This window comes from Sus scrofa, chromosome 3, assembly GCF_000003025.6.
Source record: "Sus scrofa isolate TJ Tabasco breed Duroc chromosome 3, Sscrofa11.1, whole genome shotgun sequence".
Lineage (NCBI taxonomy): Eukaryota > Metazoa > Chordata > Mammalia > Artiodactyla > Suidae > Sus > Sus scrofa.
The window spans coordinates 56038908-56060441 of NC_010445.4; the positions used below are offsets into that span (position 1 = coordinate 56038908).

The 21534-nt window shown below is 39.4% G+C and overlaps 1 protein-coding gene across 13 annotated transcripts in view; it reads right to left on the minus strand.

The window, feature by feature from the left end:
* VWA3B (von Willebrand factor A domain containing 3B) overlaps positions 1-21534 on the minus strand; it is a 224064-nt gene that overhangs the window by 89374 nt on the left and 113156 nt on the right. For 10 of the 13 annotated variants that reach the window (XR_002342532.1, XM_021087236.1, XM_021087240.1 and 7 more), the window contains 3 exons: positions 16742-16924; positions 6342-6484; positions 3385-3527 (listed from right to left, as the gene is read on the minus strand). Coding sequence is in view for 12 of the 13 variants with exons in the window: in XM_021087236.1 (XP_020942895.1) it covers positions 3385-3527; positions 6342-6484; positions 16742-16924 (469 nt within the window). In the remaining variant the exon portion in view is untranslated. The remainder of the gene's footprint in view (positions 1-3384; positions 3528-6341; positions 6485-16741; positions 16925-21534) is intronic. The other 3 variants (XM_021087242.1, XM_021087238.1, XM_021087237.1) reach the window with 1 other exon arrangement.

Consider the following 21534-nt stretch of genomic DNA (forward strand, 5'->3'; position numbering starts at 1 on the left):
CCCATCCCTTCCTTTTAGCATCCTCGCTAGGGGAAACGCCTCTGCTTTCTCAGGCAGCATCAGCAGGGACCAGTAGGAGCCCCAGTGACACCCGGAAACCAAGCACCAAAATATTACCATGAAAGCTGTGAAAATTAAATTGCCATTAGAACCACAGCCCACAAAAGCAGGCCAAAGTCTATGTGCTAACTTTGAACAGGACAACTACTTCCTAAAATAAAAAATTTAAATGGCATCCAGAGTCCCTTACATCATAGACAAAATGTTCAGGGTACTATTAAAAAAAAATCATCCATCACGTCAAGAACCAATAAAATCACACCTTGCTGGAGAAAAAACAATCAGATGATACCAATACCATGATGAATCAGAAGCTGGATTTAGCTGACAAGGATATCAAAGAAGCCATTACAAAAATGCTTCAATAGTTAGTTATAATTTCTCTTAAAACAAATGAATGAATTGAAAATCTTAGCTACAAAACAGAATTCATAAAAATTTCCAAGTAGAGATTGTAATAGTGAAAAATAAAATGACAAAAAACTTGTTGGATTAACCTAATAGTGGAGTGAAAATGGCAGAGGACAGTATCAGAGAACTTTGGGGATAGAACAATAGAATTCAGCCAATTTTAACAACAGAGAGAAAATGGAATAAGAAAATATTAACAGGACTTCAGGGACCTGTAGGATAATAGCAAAATATCCAACATTCCTTTCATCAGAGTCCCAAATGTACAGGGAGGAAAAAAAAAAAAAAAGAAAAAGAAAAAAAGGACTAAGAGACTATTTGAAGAAGTCATAGATGAAAACTTTCCCAATTTGGTGAAAAACACATACAGATCAAGAAGCTGAGCAAACTCCAAATAGAATAAACCCAAGGAAATCCATGCCAAGATGCATTACAGTTAAACATTTTAAAATTAGAGACAAAGAAAAAACTCTTAAAAGAAGCCAGAGAGAAAGGACCCATTACTAGCACCAGTTTGAATAGCAGCAAATTTCTCATTTAAAATGTAGGAGGCCTAAGGAAGAGGTACTAAGTTTTTCTTTCTTCTTTTCTTCTCTTTTTTAAGGGCCATACCTGTGGCATATGGAAGTTCCCGGGCTAGGTGTCAAATCAGAGTTGCAGCTGCTGGCCTATGTCACAGCCAAAGGAATGACAGATCTGAGCTGCATCTGCAACCTACACCACAGCTTGCAGCAGTGCTGGATTCTTAACCCATTGAGTGAGGCCAGGAATTGAACCCAAATCCTCATGGATACTAGTCGGGTTTGTAACCTGCTGAGCCACAAGGGAAATCCCGTTTTTCAATGACAGAAAGGAAAGCACAACCAACCCCAGATCTTAAATATGCAAAAATGTCCTTTAGGAACAAAGAGAAAAGAAAAACATTCCTAGTGATAAGTAACATCTTTTTGTGAGCTTCTTTGCAATTCACATATCGTGGGTCATGTTTTTGGTGTTAAATCTAAGAACTCTTTCCCTAGTCCTAATGCCTAAAGATGTACTTTTTTCTATAAATTTTGTAGAAAATATAAAACTATAAAATTTGTAGGAAAAAAAAAAAACACCAAAAGGAAAGACTGATAAAGCAGATCTTATCAAAACTGAAAGCTTTTGCTTGGCAAAAGACCCTAATTAGGGGATGAAAAGATGAGATACAGATTGGGAGAAAATATTTGCAAACAGCATATCTGATAAAGGCCTAGTATCTAGAATATATGAAGAGCTTTCAAAATTCACCAATAAAAATCAAACAATCCATGTAGAAAATGAGCAAAGCATATGCACACACCTTTCACTGAAGAGGACATACAGACTGCAAACAAACATAGAAAAATATGTTCAATATAACTAGTCATTAGGGAAATGCAAGTAAAAACCACCAGGAGAACATACCTATCAGAACAGTTAAAACAAAAAATTCCATAATCAATAGCAAGCTCTGACAAGAATGCGGAGTAACCAGATCACTCATTCATCACTGTGATAATGTAAGATGGCACGGCCACTCTGGCAAATAGTCTGGCAGTTTCTTATAAAACTAAACATTCAGTACTGTATGACTCAGCCACTGCACTCCTGGGCATTTATCTTAAAGAAATGAAGCATAATGTTCACATAGAACCTGTGCAAAAATGTTTATAACTACTTTATTTGAAATAGCCCTAAATTGGAAACAATCCAGATGTCCTTCAACAGATGAATGGTTAAACCATAGGTACATCCCTATCATGGATACTGCTCAGCAAGGAAAAGGAATGAACTGTTGATATCTGCAAAAAATTTGGACAAATCTCCAGGAAAATGTGCTGAGTAGAAAAAGCAAGACACCAAAGTTATGTGCTGTATGATTCCATTTATCTTTAAAACGACAACATTTTAGAAATGGAGAACTTGGTGGTTCCCAAGAATTGGGACGGGGTATTGGAGGCAGATGGATGTGGTTATAAAAGAGCAATGCCAGGGATCTGTGAGGTGATGGCAAAGTTCTGTATCTTGACGGTGGTGCTGGAAATATGAAACCACACATGATAACATCATACAGAAGTACATGCACACACCCACACATACACACAGACACACACACGCACGCGCAAACAAAGGAACACGTCAAACTGGGACAATCTGAGTAAGATCATAGACTGCATCGGTGCCCAATATCCTGGTTGCAAGATGGTATTTTTTTTTTTTCAAGATGTCACCACTGGGGGAAACTGAGTGAAGAGTAGGTATACGGGATCTCTCTGTACTTTTCCTCAGAGCTTTGTGAATGTACAATTATCTCAATAAACTTACATCTAAAAAAATACAAGTTTAGGAGCTTCCACTGTGCACAATGGGATCAGCAGCGTTTTGGGAGTACTGGACTCATGTTCGATCCCCGGGCTGGCACAGTGGGTTGCACATCCAGCGTTGCCACAGCTGCAGCTTAAGTTGAGACTTCAGCTTGGATCTGATCCCTAGCCCAGGAGCTCCCTATGCCATGAGGTGGCCAGAAAATAAAAATAAAAATAAAAAACACAAGTTTAGTCTTCTTTTAAAATACTATGATGGAGTTCCCATTATGGCTCATCAGGTTAAGAGCCCAGCATAGTGTCCATGAGGATGCAGGTTCGATCCCTGGCCTTGCTCAATGGGTTAAGGATCTGGTGTTGCTCCAAACTGTGGTGTGGGTTGTAGACGCGGCTTAGATCCAGTGTTGCGGTGGCTGTGGCACAGGTTGGCAGCTGCAGCTCTGATGTGACCATGGAACTTCCATGTGCCACAGGTGTGTGGCCGTAAGAAGGAAAAAAAATATTATGGGTCTTTAGTTTTAAGCTACCTTTTGCATTGAAGGAAAACTGGTATTGAGATTCAAATCACTGTGTCCCCTGATACCTGCATGGAGGACTTTCTTTTTCTGAATCTTTTGATCTGAGCGGTCTTCTGGTGCTTTCGACATTCGTGCTGATTCCACATCAGAATGAGGTTTTGCACATTTTTCTGGGGTTGAAATCATAGAACAGATCTCTCTTTGATGCCTGTTTACATAACAAGTAGACAAGAAGAAAGAAAAGAAAGCAGGAGGAAAAAAATTTCCATCAAGAAGGCAGAGTCAGACCAATACAACTGTGTTGAATGCTTCACGCTTAAGAAGTAAGCCTCCTCATTGTTTGCTTAATATAAAAACAGTCATTCCCTCTGCTTCTGGACGAGTGGACAGGAGCCCAGCTCTGGAGTCATTAGATATGGCTCACAAGGCAGCTCTGTTCTTTCCCAGCTTTGTGACTAAGTGAAGTCGCTCAGTCCCCTCTAAACTTAACTCTTCTCATCTTCGAGCTGCAGGAACCCTGACAGCACGGAGCTGATGTGAGGACTGACATGGGAGAGTCTCTTGTTAACCAGAAAGCATTATAGAACCCCTCTTCTCTAACCAAAAGGTTGAGCAGCCAGCTATTAAAAAAGTCAGGGAAGGGAAAACCCCTGCCAAGGAAAAACTTCAGCCGTGCCAGATCATGGCACACCATTTCGGTGAAGATCTGGGGCCAGGAGGGATCCCCCCCAAAGTGCCTGAGTATTTTCCCAGGCATACCTTCTCTCAAGCTCTGATCACAGCAGCCACAGAAAGTTTTCAGAACAATCTCCTGCCCCAACACTGTATCGAACACCCTCCTTCCTCCTTACCCTTGCCCCTTCCATGCCTGTCTCCATGGAACACCCAGCCTGTCTCCAGGGAACATCATCCTTTGTGCATGTCCCATCACAGTGGGCATGTGACAAGGGACCAGGCTTACATTCATCTCTGCATCCCAGTTTGCCTGGTGCATGATTTGTACTCAATAAATGGTTGAAAAAATGTCTGAAGGGAGATGAGGTTTGGGGCTATAAGATTTGCCACCTGGTGGAAAATTGAACAAAGCAATTTGCTTGCAACCATTGCAAAGTGGGTGAATTAACTTTTCTTAAGGATACATTATAAGGAAGTATAGAAGCATGTTGGTGGAATAAGTCACTGTATTTTACTCTCTTCTTTACACTAAATCAGAGTGCTTGTTATGTACCAGGCGTGCCCTCATCTATTCCCCTGTGATTAATGAGGAAATTGAGGTTCAGTGAGGTTAAGTAATTTGCTCTAAGTTAGTGACATGTCATGGTGCGAAGGCTGGATTGAAACACTTCCCTGCATGAATCTAGAACCTGCCCCTTCCAGCCCCTAAAAATAAATATGTAAAACCAACCATCTACTGGCAGATACAGTCAGCTGACCAAGCCAGCTTCCAAACAGTAGCTGGTCATTTTGTCCTGAAATTTTTTAATTTGATGAAACAAGGGGAGGAAGACAGGTAGGGTACAACTGAAAGTATTCAGAAGGATGTGTGGCCCACTTAATCTGATTCTTAGATTGTTTGTTCAAATTCTCCAGATTTAGAAGCTGTATCTGAGCTTTCCCAAACAAACATTTTAAAAACAATGCCCTGAAGTCTCATTATAAGAGATGCCTGGTATAATATTTATCTTTTCACTGATTCCATGCTCACGTCTTACCCCCAGCCCATGTTAAATGCTTAATTTACTACTAGCAAGATAGTGAATCTTGATGAAGAAGAAACCCTGATTAATATGCACTTTTTTTTTTCTTGGCTGCATTTGACGCATGTGGAAGTTCCCAGGCCAGGGATCAAACCCACGCCATAGTAGTGACCATACCATATCCTTAACCTACTACACCACAAGGGAACTCCTAATATGTATTTTTTTGGGGGGGGGGCCTCTTTTCAGGACTGCACCTGCAGCATATGGAAGTTCCCAGGATAGGGGTCAAACAAGAGTTATAGCTGCTGGCCTATACTACAGCTCATGGCAATGCTGGATCCTTAACCCACTGATCGAGGCCAGGAATCAACCTGAGTCCTCATGGATACTAGCCGGGTTTGTTGCCACTGAGCCATGATGGGAACTCCCTAAATAGGTATTTTAACTTCTTTCCATTTTGCTATCACACTTTTAAATAAAAAGACACTCTCCTCATAGGGTATTTTGATACTTGAATATCTGTACAAAGTGAAAATAAGATTTGACATTTTATGAGTGCTGAGGTGGTTCTGATTTTTGTTTAAGAACAAGTAGTTAGAAATATATTCAACTACAGGGTGGGAAAAGACCTGAGAAATCATCTGTCCCCAATCCTGCCATCATTTTAATGATGAGTAAGCTGGAGTTCCCATTGTGGCTCAGTAGTAATGAACCCAACTAGTATCCATGAGGATATGAGTTCAATCCCTGGTCTCACTCAGTGGGTTAAGGATCCTGCGTTGCTGTGGCTGTGGTCTAAGCTAGAAGCTACAACTCTGATTCAACCCCTAGCCTGGCAACTTCCATATGCCATGAGTGGGTGTGGCCCTAAAAAGACAAAAAAAAAAAATGAGGAAATGGAGACTGGACAAGAGTGGAGCTTTGCCAAAGGCACACAGAGTGAAGTCTGGACCTTGGGACTCCAGACCCTGAGTCAAATCTCCTTCACTACAGAGCACTCCTGCTCTGCTCTGTCAGTGCTTGGGTTGGTGGGGTGCCTGTCCACACTGGGTGAACATCCTTAGGGCCATGCAAGGATTTCAGAACCTCCATATAATCAATCCATATGGATTTCAGGCCATATGGATATGTGGCCTCCATAATCAATCATTAGTAATTTATTAGATTATGAGTTCCCTTCGCTTAAACAAAAATCCTAACATTATCACACTACGTGATTCTTCAAAAGAAATCCCACAAAGCATTGAAAGAGGTGGAAAAGAGAATGAACAGGTGTCTGAGAGGATCAGTGATGGGGAAAGGGACCACTTTTCCATGCTCACTTGTCTCCATCCTTTTCTCCGTTGTACCACCAGTCCATGACCAAGGACTCTGAGTAAAGGTCTTGCACCTTCTCCAGGTCACTGCGTCCCTGCTCCATTTCCTTAATTAGAAGGGTCACATCTTCATTCTGCCAAAATAATAACTGAATACATTATGAGATTGCACAAGAGTGCAAATTTCAAACATTTCTAACAGAAAACTAACTGTATCAGGAAAAGAAGAATCTAAAGAATTTCATATAGTTCTTATATTCTTATTTTTTTAAATGGTTGCACCCACAGCATATGGAAGTTCTCAGGCCAGGGACTGAATCCGAGCCACAGGTGTGGGCTACACCTCAGGTGAGGCAATGCCAGATCCTTTAACCCATTGCACCAGGCCAGGGATCAAACCCACACCTCTGCAGGGACCCAAGGCATTGCAGTTGGATTTTCAACCCTCTGTGCACAGCAGGAACTCCACATTACTCCATTTTCAGATAGCCTAATCGAGGTATAATTCACTTATAATACAATAAACTGAATGTAAGCAAAGTGTAGGATTTGAATGGTTTGGATATTCACACCTGTGTAAAATCATCACTACAATCAAGATAGTAAACATATCCATGGCCCACTGTAAATCTACCCTCCTTCTTACCTCAAAAACCCTCTTTCCTCAAGCTTTCTGTCACTATATATTCGTTTCTATTTTCTGGAATTTTATTTAAAAGGAATCATACAGTATAGACTTTTTTTTTTTTGTCTAGCTTCCTTTACTTATATAATTATTTTGTGATTCACCCCATGATGTAGCTTGAATCAGTAGGTAGCACATTCGTATTTATGGCTGAGTAGGATTCCATTACATATCAAATACCAAAATTCAGTCACCAGTGCATGGACATTTCAGTTACCAGATTTGGGCTATTATAAGTATTATAAATACCAGATCTATGAACATCCTGCTCATGTCTTTGTATAGACATCTGCCTCCATTTCTCTTGGGTAAATATCTAGGAGTTTCCGGAATGAGTGTATCAAATGCTTGGTGATGTTGAACCTTTAAAGAAACTATCAAACTGTTTTCCAAAATGGTGGTACTAATTTATACTCCCACAGTAATGCATGAAGATTTAGTTCCCCCATATCCTTGTGCACACTTGCTGTGGCCAGTTCTCTTAATTTTAGTCATTTATTTTTCTTTTCTTTGCTTCTTTATGTCTTTCAGGGCCACACCTACAGCATATGGAGGTTCCCAGGCTAGGGGTCCAATTGGAGCTGTAGCTGTTGGCCTACACCACAGCCACAGCAACTTGGGATCCAAGCTGCGTCTGCGACCTACACCACAGCCCACGGCAATGCCAGATCCCTAACCCACTGAGTGAGGCCAGGGATAAAACCTGCATCTTCATGGATCCTAGTTGGGTTCGCTAACTGCTGAGCCACAACATAAACTCCAACATTAGTCATTTAAATAGCTGGGTGGTGGTATCTCATCATGGTCAATTTGTATTTCAATGACTAACGATGTTAAGTATCTTTTCATTATTTATTTGCTATATATCTTCTTTGGCAAAGAATCTATTCAAATCTTTTGCCCATTTTTTGTCTCCTTGAATTTTGAGAACTCTTTATATATTCTATATACAAGTCCAATTTGAAAACGTTTTCTTCCAGTCTGCAACTTGTTTTTTCATGATCTTTGAAGAGAAGCTTTTAATTTTGATCAAATTTGTTCTTACATGGACTATGCTTTTGATATCCTATTTAAAAAAAATTTGGTCTAACACAATGTCTCAAAGGGTTTTTCATATGTTCTCTAGAAGGAAAAAAAGTAGGTTTTATATTTAGGTCCATCTATCATTTTGAGTTAATTCTTTTAATATGGTATGATGTTCCAGCTACTAATTGAGTTAATTTTTGAATATGGTATTTTATCCAAGTGTTCCAACACCATTTGTTAGGGGAAAAACTCTATCCTTTCTCCACTGATAAACAGACTTTCTCCACTGATAAACTTTCTGGTTTTTCTATTCTGTTCTGTTGATGTATATATCTATCTTTACACTAATTCCACACTATCTCGATGACTACAGTTTTACGATAAATCTTGAGATCAGGTAGTATTAGTCCCCCATCTTTGGTTTTCTTTTTCAAAGTTGTTTCGACTATTTGAAATCTTTCGCATTTTCAGTCTGTCAATTTTTATTTGAAAAGTCTGCTGATACAAAACAATTTACAAAGCAGAAACAGACCCAAAGGTTTTCAAACCAAATTTATGGTTGCCAAGGGGGAAGTATGGGATGGGGAGGGATAAATTAGGGGGTTAGGATTGACATAAACACACTACTACATATAAAATAGATAAGTAACAAGGACCTACTGTATAGTACAGGCTAATCTACTCAATACTGTATAATAACCTATATGGGAAAATAATCTGAAATGGAATGGATACATGCTGTACACCTGAAACTAACACAACTTTGTAAGTCAACTATACTCCAATAACATGTATAAAAAAGAAAAAGCCTGCTGAGATTTTGATTGGGATTGTGATGCGTCTATAGATCAAGTGAGACAGAATGCACATCTTAACTGTGTGATGTCTTCTGACTCATAAACAACATAATCCCTCAGCAATGTTCTGCAGCTTTTAGAGTACAGAACTTTCACATATTTTGACAAACTTGTCCCTACATATATCATATTTTTAATGCTACTCTAAAGGATAATTTTATTTCAATTTTTATTGTTCTATGTTAACATGTAAAAACAAAACTCATTTTTGTGTTTTGACCTTGTACCATCCAGTCTTGCTAATAAATTCAATGATGGGTTCCAGTAGTATTTTGTATATTACATTATATTTTTTACATATATAACCATGTGGAATGAAAATAATTTTACTTTAGTCTTTCTATTCTAGAAAAAAAAAAAAAAAGCCAATCTGGATGGCTTTCCTGCCCTCTGTTTTACTGTACTAAGTAGAATTTCCATACACTGTTCAGTACGAGTGGTGAAAGCAGATATCCTTGTCATTTTCCTGATATGAGGGGAACATATACAATCTTTTATTATTACAGTATGGTATTAGCTGTGTGTTTTTTCCTAAGTGCCATTTATCAGATTGAGAAAATCCATTCGGTTCATACTTTGCTGAGAGCTTTTATTAGAAATGCATGTTGGATTTTGTCAAAACTTCCTCATAAAGTGAGATGATTGTAATGTTTTTAATAAGATATGTTAATATGATGAACTGCATATCGATTTTCAAATGCTAAACAAACCTTGCATTCCTGGGATAAATCTGACTTGGTCGTTAGGCATTAGGTTTTTTTATATATTATATGAACTTGCTACATTTTGTTTAGAATTTTTTACATCTGTATGCATAAGGAATATTAGTCAATAATTTTTTCCTATAATGTTTTTGTGAGGTTTTGGTATCAGGTTAATGTCAGCCTCACAGAATGGGTATGGAAATATTCCCTCCTTTCAATTTTCTAGAAGAGTTAGTGTAGAATTGCTATTATTTTCTCATTTAAATGTTTAATACAAATTAGCACTGAAACTATCTGGAACCAGAGTTTTCTTTGCATAAAGGTTTTTAACTACAAATTCAATTTCTTGAATAGTTATAGGGCTTTTCAGGTTATCTATTTTCTCTTGAGAGAATTTTGGTAATTTGGGTCTTTCGAGCAATTTATCTCTAGATGTTGAGTTTATTATTATTTTCTGCTTTATCTTTTTAAATTAAAAAGATAAATTGTCTTTCATATTCAGTTGTATTAAATACTACAGAGAGGTCCCATGTAGTCTTCACCTAGTTTCCCAAAATGGAATTGCAGATACTTGCTCCCAGTCTGTAAACTGTTTTTTCATACTCTTAATAGGAACTTTAGCAAAGTAAAAGGATTTAATTTGATGACCCAGCTTATCAATCTTTTCTTTTATGGATCACGTTTTTGGTCTCAAGACTAAAAATTATTTACCTAGCCCGACATCCTCAAGATTTTCTTTAATATTCCTTTCCAGAAATTTTATAGTTTTATGTTTTACATTTAAGTCCACGATCCATTTTGAGTTAATATTTGCAAGAAGGTTGAAGTTTGCTGTTTTGCCTATGAATGTCCAATTGCTCAAACCATTTTTTTTTAAAAAAAGGATCTCCTCCTTCCAACGAATTGCTTCTGCACCTTTGTGAAAAATTAGTTTGGTATACTGTGTAGGTATATTTCTGGATTTTACACTCTATTTATTGGTCTACGTATCTATTTCTCCACCAAAGTCACACTGCCTTGATTAATAAAGCTACTCTGTAAGCCTTAATATTGTAAACAGTTATTTTTCACACCTTATTCTTCTTTTTCAATATTTTTAGGCTTTTCTAGGTCCTGTGACTTGCCATATAAATTTAAAAATAAGCTTGACTGTGCCTGTAAAAAACATGTCTGGGATTTTGAAAGGAATTGAATTAATTATAGATCAAATAGATCTCTTTTTATGTTCAGGCATCCAATCCGTGAACATGGTATATGCTTGTCCATTTATTTAGATTTTCTTTGATTTCTTTCTTCAGGCTCCTGTAATTTTCAGCATAAAAATCCTGCATATATTTTAAGATATATACCTAAGTATTTCATTTTCTGTGGAGCAATCATAAATAATTTTGAATATTTAATTTTGACTTTTGTATGTTCATTTTTATTTTACCAAAATTTAATTGAATTTATGTGTACTGGTCTTATAGCCAGTGGCCTTGCTGACTCACATAATAATTCTAGGAGGGTTTTTTTGTGTTTTTTTTTTTTTGGCGCTCCATTGGGGTTTTATATGTTGACAACATTATCTGCAAATAGGGACAGATCTATTTCTTCCTTTCCAATTTGTATGACTTTTATTTATTTTCTTGCCCTGTTGTCATGGACAGACAGTAGTATGTTAAATATGAGTGGTGAGACATGATGCCTTTGTCACTTTCTTGCTCTTAGGGGGAAATCATTCAATATCTTACTATTAAGTAAGATTTAGTTGTAGGTATTATGCTGATGTATGTTGAAGAATTTCCCCTCTATTCCTATCTTACTGATAGTTTTTTATTATGAACAGGTGTTGCATTTGGTCAAGGCTTTTTCTGCACAATTGATGTGACCAAATGACCTCTCTTCTTTAGCCTGTTAATTGATTTTCTAATGTCAATAAGCCTTGTATATCTGAATAAAATCCCCCTTGGTAATAATATATAATTCTTTTACACACTGCTGGATTAAAATTACTACATTTTATTGAGAATTTTTGCATATATGTTCATGGGTATATTGGTCTGTATTTTTTTTAAAATATTGTTTTCTGGTTTTGGTGTCAAGGTAATAATGGCCTCAAAAGTGAATTAGGAAGTGATCTCTCCTATTTCTTAAAATAAATTGGTTTAATCTTCTTTTTTTTTTTTTGTCTTTTTTTTTGCTATTTCTTTGGGCCGCTCCCGTGGCATATGGAGGTTCCCAGGCTAGGGGTCCAATCGGAGCTGTAGCCACCGGCCTACGCCAGAGGCACAACAACGCTGGATCCGAGCTGCGTCTGCAACCTACACCACAGCTCACGGCAACGCCAGATCATCAACCCACTGAGCAAGGGCAGGGACGGAACCCGCAACCTCATGGTTCCTAGTCGGATTCGTTAACCACTGTGCCACGACGGGAACTCCCTAATCTTTCTTTGAATGTTTGGTAAAATTCTCATGGAGCCATCTGAGCTTGAGTATTGCTTTTTTAGGAGCTTTTAATATAAATTCAATTTATTTAATAATTTTAGTGCTATTCACATTGTTCATTTTATCTTGGTTGACTTTTGGTAGTTTGTGTGTGTGTGTGTGTGGAAATGGTCCATTCTTTCCTAAGTTGTCAAATTTATGAGTGCAAAGTTGTTTGTTGTTCTCTTACTGTATTTTTAATGGTTGCAAGATCTATTGTGATATCTATTTCATTCCTGACATTAATGCTTTGTGTCTACTCTACTTTTGTCTTTGTCAGGCTTCTAAGAGGTTTTATCAAATACTTGAGTTTTTGGAAAGAAACAGCTTTCTGTCTCATTGATTTTCTTTAGTGTTTTCCTATTTTCAATTGCATAGATTTATGCTCTTATCTCCATTGTTTCCTTTCCTCTGATTGTTTGGTATTTATTTTGCTCTTCTTGTTCTAGCATATTAGGGTAGGAACTCAAGATTGTTGATGCAGTATCTTTTCTTGTTTCCAACATAAGTATTTAGTACTATAATTTCACTCCCAACACAGTTTTAGCCTCATTCCACAGAGTTGATGTGTTTTTGTTATTCAGTTCTATGTATTTTTTATTGCCTTTGAGAAATTTCCTTTGACTCATGGATTATTTAGGGTTGTGCTATTTAAATTCTGTGTGTTTACATATTTTCTTGCTGTGTTTTCCTTTTTTTTTTTTTTTGTCTTTTTAGGGCCACACCTGCAGACAGCTCATGGCAATGCCAGATCCTTAACCCACTGAGCAAAGCCAGGGATTGAACCTGTGTCCTCATGGGTACTAGTCAGGTTCGTTAACCACTGAGCCATGACGGGAACTCCTGTTTTTCCATGATTAATTTCTAGTTTGATTCCACCATGGGCAGAGAACAAACTCTGTGTGATTTCAATCCTTTTAAATTATCTGAGGTTTGTTTTATGGTTCATTGTATGACCTCTCTTGATAAATACTTCATGAACACTGGGGAAAACAAAAATAAAAAGACGTATTCATCTACCATGGTTGGGAATATTATATCTATGGTAAGTTAGATCCTGTAGGATTACTTTATCATTTAGATATTTTCTGTCCTTGCTGATTTTGTCAGTTGCTGAGAAGAGAGTATGAGGTTCCCAACTATAATTTTATATTTGTCTATTTCTCCTTTCAGCTCTATCAGTTTTTGCTTCTTATATTTTAAGTCTGTATTGACTTGTGCACATACTTTTGGGACATTTATATCTTCCTGGTGGATTGATCCTCTTGTTATTATGTAAATTTTCTTTATTCATAAGTCTACTTTGTTAGACTTTGTAGCTTTTCCCTTGGCATATGGCTGGGGTAAGACAGCTATTGCCAAAAAAGGTTTTCTGTTGTGAGGCCACCCGCTTCCCAGTCCTTTGGCAAAGCTAGGGGGAATAGGCTGCTGTTGGGTCTTTTTCTTTCTTTCTTTTTTTTTTTTTTTTTTGGTCTATGCCTTTAGAGATTCCGGGTTGGAGGCTTTGGCAGTGCCCTACCTGGGATGCATGGAAGGCAATAACAAAACCCATAGGACTCATGCCATGTCATTCTTTAAGTTCTGAAGTCCCCAGGCTTTCCACCTTCTTTATTAAATCTTTCAGAGTTTTCCTTTGCTTGTTTGTTGTATTATGTCCAGGGCTTTTTAGCTATAAGAAAGAAGGCCCAGGAGGAACGGGGCTACTCCATTATGTCTGGAACTGAAAGTCCCTCCAGTAATTTATAATCAAATTTAAATAACAAGGGGAAAAATATTACATATTTACCTAGTAGTTACCATTTCCTTTGCTCGTCGTTACTTAGTACAGATCTGTTTCTATATCTAGAATGATTTTCCTTCTGCCTAAAGTATTCCCTTTAACATTTCTTGTGCTACAGGTTTATTGGTGATGAATTATTTCGGCTTTTATATATCTTCATTAATTTCCCTTTTTGAAAAATATTTTCACTGGGATTCTACACTGGGAGTTTTTTTCCTTCAGTATTTTAAAAATGTCATTTCACTGACTTTTCACTTGCATGCAATGAGAAATCTGCTGTCATACTCACCTCTGTTCCTCTCTACATAACTTGCCTTCTTTTATTTCTATTTATTTTCTTTTTTGGCTACTCCATGGCATATGGAGTTCCCAGGCCAGGAATCAGATCCAAGCCGCAATTGTGACTTATGCCACAGCTATGGCGATGCGGGATCCTTTAACCCACTGTGCGGGGCTGGGCAATTGAACATGTGTCCTGGCACTGCAGAGACACCACTGATCCCATTGCACCACAGCAGTAACTCCTTGCCCGCTTTAAAATTTTCTTTTTGTCACCACTTTTGAGAAGTTTAATTCTGAAGGAACTTGGCGTAGTTTTTTTTTCTTTTTTCCTTTTTCATTATTTTTTTATTTTTTTAGAATGATTTTTATTTTTTCCATTATAGCTGGTTTACAGTGTTCCATCAATTTCTACTATACAGCAAAGTGATCCAGTCACACATATATATACATTCTGTTTTCTCACATTATCCTCCATCATGTTCCACCATAAGTGACTAGTATAGTTCCCTGTGCCATACAGCAGGATCTCATTGCTTATCCTTTCCAAACGCAATAGTTTGCACCTATTAACCCCAGACTCCCAGTCCATCCCTCTCCCTCCCCATCCCCCTTGGCAACCACAAGTCTGTTCTCCAAGTCCAAAAGTTTCTTTTCTGTGGAAAGGTTCATTTGTGCTGTATATTGGACTCCAGATATAAGTGATATCACATGGTGTTTGTCTTTCTCTTTCTGACTTACTTCACTTAGTCTGGTGCAGTTTTCTTCATGTTTGGTGCTTGAAACTGAGTTTCTTGAATCTGTGGGTTTACAATTTTAATCCAATTTGTAAAATTTCTGGTCACTACTGCTTCAGTTATATTTATTAAGCTACTTGAATTTTTCCACACCTCCCTGATGCCTTATTTTCTATTTTTCTGGTTTGTTTCTTTCAATTCTCTTTCTTTTCTATATTGCATTTTGGATATTTCTTTTTTTTTTCTTTTTCTTTCTTTTTTTTTTGTCTTTTTGCCTTTTCTTGGGCCGCTCCCACAGCATATGGAGGTTCCCAGGATAGGGGTCTAATTGGAGCTGTAGCCACCGGCCTATGCCAGAGCCACAGCAGCACCGAATCCAAGCCAAGGTCTGCAACCTACACCACAGCTCACGGCAATGCTGGATCCTTAACCCACTGAGCAAGGCCAGGGACCGAACCCGCAACCTCATGGTTCCTAGTCAGATTTGTTAACCACTGCTCCACGACGGGAACTCCCATTTTGGATATTTCTATTGCTGCCTTGCAGTTTATTAATCTTTTGTTCTGCAATGTCTGATCTGCTGTACATTCCACTCCATGTATTTTTCATCTCATACATGGTAGATTTTTTCTCTATAAGTTGGTGTCTTACTTGTGTCTTCTGTGTCTCTCCCTAACTTTTTGAATGTATCAAATGCAGTGACAATAACTATTTTAATGCTCTAACACTAAACCTGAGTCAGTTACACATGTTTTATTTGGCTGTTTGCTTTTTCTCTTCATTATGGACTTGTATATTCCTGTTTCTCTGCATACCTGGTACTATTTGATTGGATGTCAGAAATTGTCAATTTTTCTTTGTTGAGCAGTAGATATTTGTGCTTTCCTATAATAATTCTTGGGTTTTGCCGAAGGATGCAGCTAAGCTCCCTAGAAATGGATTGATCCTTTCAGGACTTGCATTTAAGATTTTCTAGACAGAACTGGAGCAGTGTTTGGTTGCTCCCACTTCTGAAGCAAGATGCTTCTTTAAATTCTACCCAATGCCCATAGGATTATGAGGTTTTCCAGGATAACTGACGGCAGTGGTCGGCTTACAGTTTGTTCCCTCCAATCCTTTTGGATGACTCATTCCCCAGACTCTGGTAGTTTCCTCACATGTAAGCACTAATCAGTACTCTGGCTTGTCTTGGATTTAGTCACGCCTCAGAGCAGACAAGAAGACAAAAACCACATTCTCTAGTAGGGCATTCTTGAAATGCATATATTCAGGTCAAGAATGGAAGGTTGGAGGATGGAATTTTATTTACTTTCTCCCATTAGTCCATTAGAAAGAAATGCTTTATCAGATGGTCACATGGCTATACAACCTGAGGAGTTAGAAGACTCCTTGCAACTGAATTTTTAAAATTTCCCACGAATGTCTGCAAACAGGCAGTGATTAACAAACTTTATGGACCCCTGTGGGATGTCTGTTAAAAATACAGATTCCTGAAGTTTGGCAAAATGTTGATAGCTGTTAAATTGGACTGACAGGTACATAGTCCATATACTATACTACTTTTGCATTTGTTTCTGATAATAAAAAGCTTAGAAGAAAAACAAAATATATTAAAATACTTGGGCCTCTATGCCTAGAGCCTGATTTAGTAGCTCTGAAGTGGGACTTAGGAATCTGCATTTCCATAGGTACCCCAGCTCAGGTGGTCTGTAGACCACATTTTGTAGTACACTCACTGTTAAATGATTCATTTTCTCAACTTAGTTGTCTCTGTGGTTGCTGTTTTCCCAACTAAAGTCTTGTCTGTGGGCCACCACCCATTAGTGCTCTAATAAGTGAACAGTTTCTTCTCATCCCATTAAGCTCTTACCTGAACAGCCTCTGGAGGGCAGGGATCCTTGCAGCCAAAATTATAAGAATGGAACTCTCCTCCAGTCAAAGAAGCAACCTCTTTCAAAAATCCATTTGCTATCTCATCATTGTAACAGAAGGAGATGGTGTAAATAGGGATTTTCTGGAAAACTTTCACCTGATCTATAACCATTTCAGGTGGCTGAAATCATACATTTTGAGGTGAAAAAGCGGGGGGGGGGAGGTGGAGAAGAAGAGAAGGGGGGAAGAGAGACATGAAAACTTTTAGTATTTGTTCTAGATAGTGGAATTCTCAACCAGCAATTCCTTACGCTGTGGAGAGTGGCTTCTTGGAAAGGTGTCAATGCAAATCAATAAACAAAGCGGACATTGCCAGATGGTGAGTATGAAGACCAGTGACTCAGCTCATGCCCCCTGAGGGCTCACAGCTTAGTGGGGAAAATCTGGGAGAAATATTTGACTAACCAACCTACTCAATTTCAGACCAAGTCTAGAATCCATGCTTTTAAAGCGTTGGGCTCTACTTCAGAGAACTGAAGGTACTGGGATCATGGGAAGGACAACCTGGCTGTTGGGATTCTACACAGCGAGCCCACCAGATCTCCATGTGGCTTCCATCTACTCCAAAAGAGCAAGTCTCAGCTTTGGATAGGCTATGGCCAGTGTGCCTCCCACAGAGTGAAAAAAGGGACATTTGTTTGGAGGCTTTCCATGTGCTAGGCACTCTGTTGGGGACATAATATCTCAGTTAATCCTCACAACCATCTTGAGAGATAGTTTTGGAAAGACTGCTAGTTGACATCTCCCAGTTTTTTACTGTCAGAGTCCTGGTTTTCTTTCATGGCAGCAATATACTCAGTTAAAAACAAACAAACAATCAAACATAATACAATACAACACATACACACATCAAAACTCAAACTCATCTTCTGACACTTTTTTTTTTTTTTCCAGCAAGGGGTGGCTATGTGACCCAGGTCTGTCCATCGAGATAATAAGCAGGAAATCCAAGGGAGAGGGTGTTTGTTTGTTTGTGTTTGTTTTTGGTTTTTGGTGGGGTTTTTTTTGCCAGTAAAAAGACAAAGATGGAACCACAAAAAGCTAATGTCCGACCACCTCCCATCCCTGAAAATGGACACTGCCTAGAAGTGGACCCACAGTTTTGTGCCCTGAGGGTAGATGTCACACACAAAGATGGTGAGGCATGAAGATCAAAGGAAGCCTGTTTCTTGGAGACATCCTTGAGCAGCACTATAATCTAGACTACTGATGTCTAGCCTTCTTATTCAGAGGAATATAAATCTCTCCATTGTTTCTGCCATTAGTTGTCTGCTCTCCTGCTTTTTCTCTCAATAATATGAAACCCTATTTGGCACAGTAGGTATAGATATGGACCCCACTTAAAAATGGAGAAACTGAGGTTCAGAAACATTAATTTTCCTAAGGTCACCAATCTCTTAAGTAATAAGGCTAGATTCAAAGACAATTTTTAGTACCAGAAACAGTGCCAGATTATTTGTTCCCCTGCTTACAATAAAGACTGTCTCTTGGTAAGAATCGTCTCTCCATAAAGATTACTTGACTCACAGGAAAGAGGAAAAGATGAATTGCCCTGTCACCTGTCACCTCTCTGCCAGCACCACCACACCCAGTTGAGAGCCTTCAGAAACTGCTCCCGATCTCCTGGCCCTACTTCTTCTGCATTTCTCAGTCCCTCTTTCATTGACTCAACCCAGCTGACACCTTCAGCCCACTCTCCCCTTCCAGGTCCTATCCTTTGACTGTTAACCTTTTCTACATGTTTGCTAGAAGCCCTGGGAAGGCAAAGTAATGAGGGAGAGAGGACTCTGGACTCATCACTGGTAGGCCTTGGGCAGCTCATATACTGCCCAGGGAGGCAGCCAGTTGACTGGTCCCATTCCAGCCACCATTTACACACAGTTTCAGACTCTGTATCTGGCTCCAGCCTCCAGCCTGCCTCTACCCATAAGCCCACCCCATCAGCCGGTTTCCAAACCACAGAGCAACCTAACCCAGCTGAAAGGCTGACCCCATCCCTCTTGCTAACTTCAGAGATTGAACAAAGCCCTCTCTGCTGCCTTCCCTCCCTTCAACCTAGCTTCCATTGTGAGCACTTCCTATGTGCTGGGCGCTAAGGGCTCTGCTTGTGCTCTTCCCTTGCAGCCTCCCTGCAGCCACAGGTGCTGACCTAAAAAGTCAGGAAAAAAAAAGAATCTTAAAAAAAAAAAAAAACTACCTTTTGACCAAGTCCACTTCACAGAATTTATACTACAAAGATATTCATACATGTGCAAAATGATGTATGCAGCCTTGTGTACAGCAGAAAGACTGAGAACAATCTAAAATGTTCATCTCCAGGGGACATGACTAAGTAAGTAGTCGTGTGATGGAATAGTAGGCAGCTATTAAAAAAATGAGGAAGCGCTTTATGAAATGATATTAAGCAATAGGAGGCATACTGTTTTATAAATAAAGGTACAGAATTGTGCATGTAAATTGTGCATGTAAAAAACCATTTACATGTTTTAAAAGAAGCTATATGTAAACACATATCTTTTTGCAAAACAAACTATCTCTGAGACAGATCCAGGAAACAGGTAATACACATGGCCCCTTAGCTGGTGAACAGGAGATGGAGGCAGAATTGTCTCCAAGTATCTTTTGTACCTTTTGTACCTTTGTAATTTGTACCACACGAATGTACTATTCTTCAAAAATTAAATCAACATTTAAGGTAACTTTTATTAAATCCATATAATGTAATATGATGCAGTCACTGAGAATGACATTTCTGAAGAGTTTCTCAGACTGAGGAAACTGCTTACATTAAATGAGAAAGAGCAGAACATGAAACTGAATTATGAATGATCTACACCTTATTCTTCCTTATGCTTACATGCTTACCTGTATTTTCTATTTTTTTTTTTGCTATTTCTTTGGGCCGCTCCCACGGCATATGGAGGTTCCCAGGCTAGGGGTCCAATCGGAGCTGCAGCCACCGGCCTATGCCAGAGCCACAGTAACGCAGGATCCGAGCCGCGTCTGCAACCTACACCACAGCTCACGGCAACGCCAGATCGTTAACCCACTGAGCAAGTGCAGGGACCGAACCCGCAACCTCATGGTTCCTAGTCTGATTCGTTAACCACTGCACCATAACGGGAACTCCCTGTATTTTCTAAATTCCAATAAAACTGGTTAGAATTTATTTAAAAGAATAAGATCCCTTGTCCGCATGACTTGCAAATCAGAATCTCCAGCCTACGTCTTCCCCAAATGCCAGCCCCACATTTCCAGGGGCTTTTGGACAGCTGTGAACTTCAGCTGCTGAAACTCAGCTTCCTCCGCTAGCAACCCCCAAGTCTCTCCTTTAAATTTCAATCAGTTCATAACAATTACTCCAAACCAGAAATCAGTCATCTTGGCCCCTTTCTCACTTTCTCCCACCTTCTCCTCACCCAGCGCCCCTCTTCCTGCTCCCAATGTGGCTACCAAGTCCTTTGATGTTACTTCTATAGTCTCATCTCTGAAGAGGGCCCCCCTCCTCCCCATTCCTGATCTTCCTTCCTGAGGTGGATGCTCACCAGCTCAGGATCTGGTCTTTCCCTGGCACCAATGAGGCATGTTTCTTTCTTTTTTTGGCAGTGCCTGCAGCATATGGAAGTTCCCGAGCCAGAGATCAAACCTGCACCACAGCAGCAACCCAAGTCACTGCAGTGACAATGCCAGATCCTTAATGCCAGGTAGTACTACTACTACTACTACTACTACTGCCACAAGGGAGTTCCCCTGAGGTCTATTTCTAAGGTACAGGTGGGAGTTTCCACCATGGCATAGTGGGTTAAGAGCCCCACCACAGCAGTTTGGAACTGCAGAGGTGCAGGTTCAATTCCCACCCAGGGGCAGTGGGTTAAGAGCCACAGGGCTCAACTGTGGCTCAGGTTCAGTACCTGGCCCAGGAACTTCCATATGCCACTGGTGTGGCCATAACATAAAAATAAGTAAATAAATTACAGATGGATGGGACTATCTGCTCCTCAAACAGTCCCCACTGAGGTAAAGCCCACCCTTTCCAAGTGACATTCAAGGACCTTCACAGTCTCCCCCTCCTCACCTCTGAGACTCAGGTCTGACACTCTGCCCTCACTGCCGGTACTCCTGGATTGTTCCCCTGAGGGCCTTACATATTTTCACACCTCTGTTCCTTCTGTCTAGGGTACCAGTAATCTCCTCTGTCTGGAAAATTCCTTCTCCTCCTTCCAGACACAGCTGAAATATCCCTCCTAAGTGGAACCTCGCCTGGTCCTCTCTCTACATCTTGGACGGAAGAGTGCATCACTGGACTTCCACCCAGCCTGTCACACAAGCAACGCCACTCCCTGGATCATGTCATCATTGACTGTATATGCAAGCACATCCCCCAACTCGTAAGCTTCCCTAAGGCAGGATGTTATTCACCTCTGTCATCGCCAACCTTGGCACCACACAGGGACCATAAACAAGGCACAATAAATTGCCTCTGAATAGAAAGTATTGTGAAGTTGATAGGAAAATCATTCCATTTATATACAACTTCTCAGCCATAAATCTACCACTATAGTAAAATCCTGTTGCTTTAGTGCTTAGGCCCTGGACTGCATGACACAGGATATTTTACAATATTTGCCTAGCAGTCCTCACATGCAAACACTTCACAATGAAGGAAACAAGTTGATACTAATTCACTTTAGCGGTTAATTTACATTGTACTGGCCCGCACAGCCGTATATT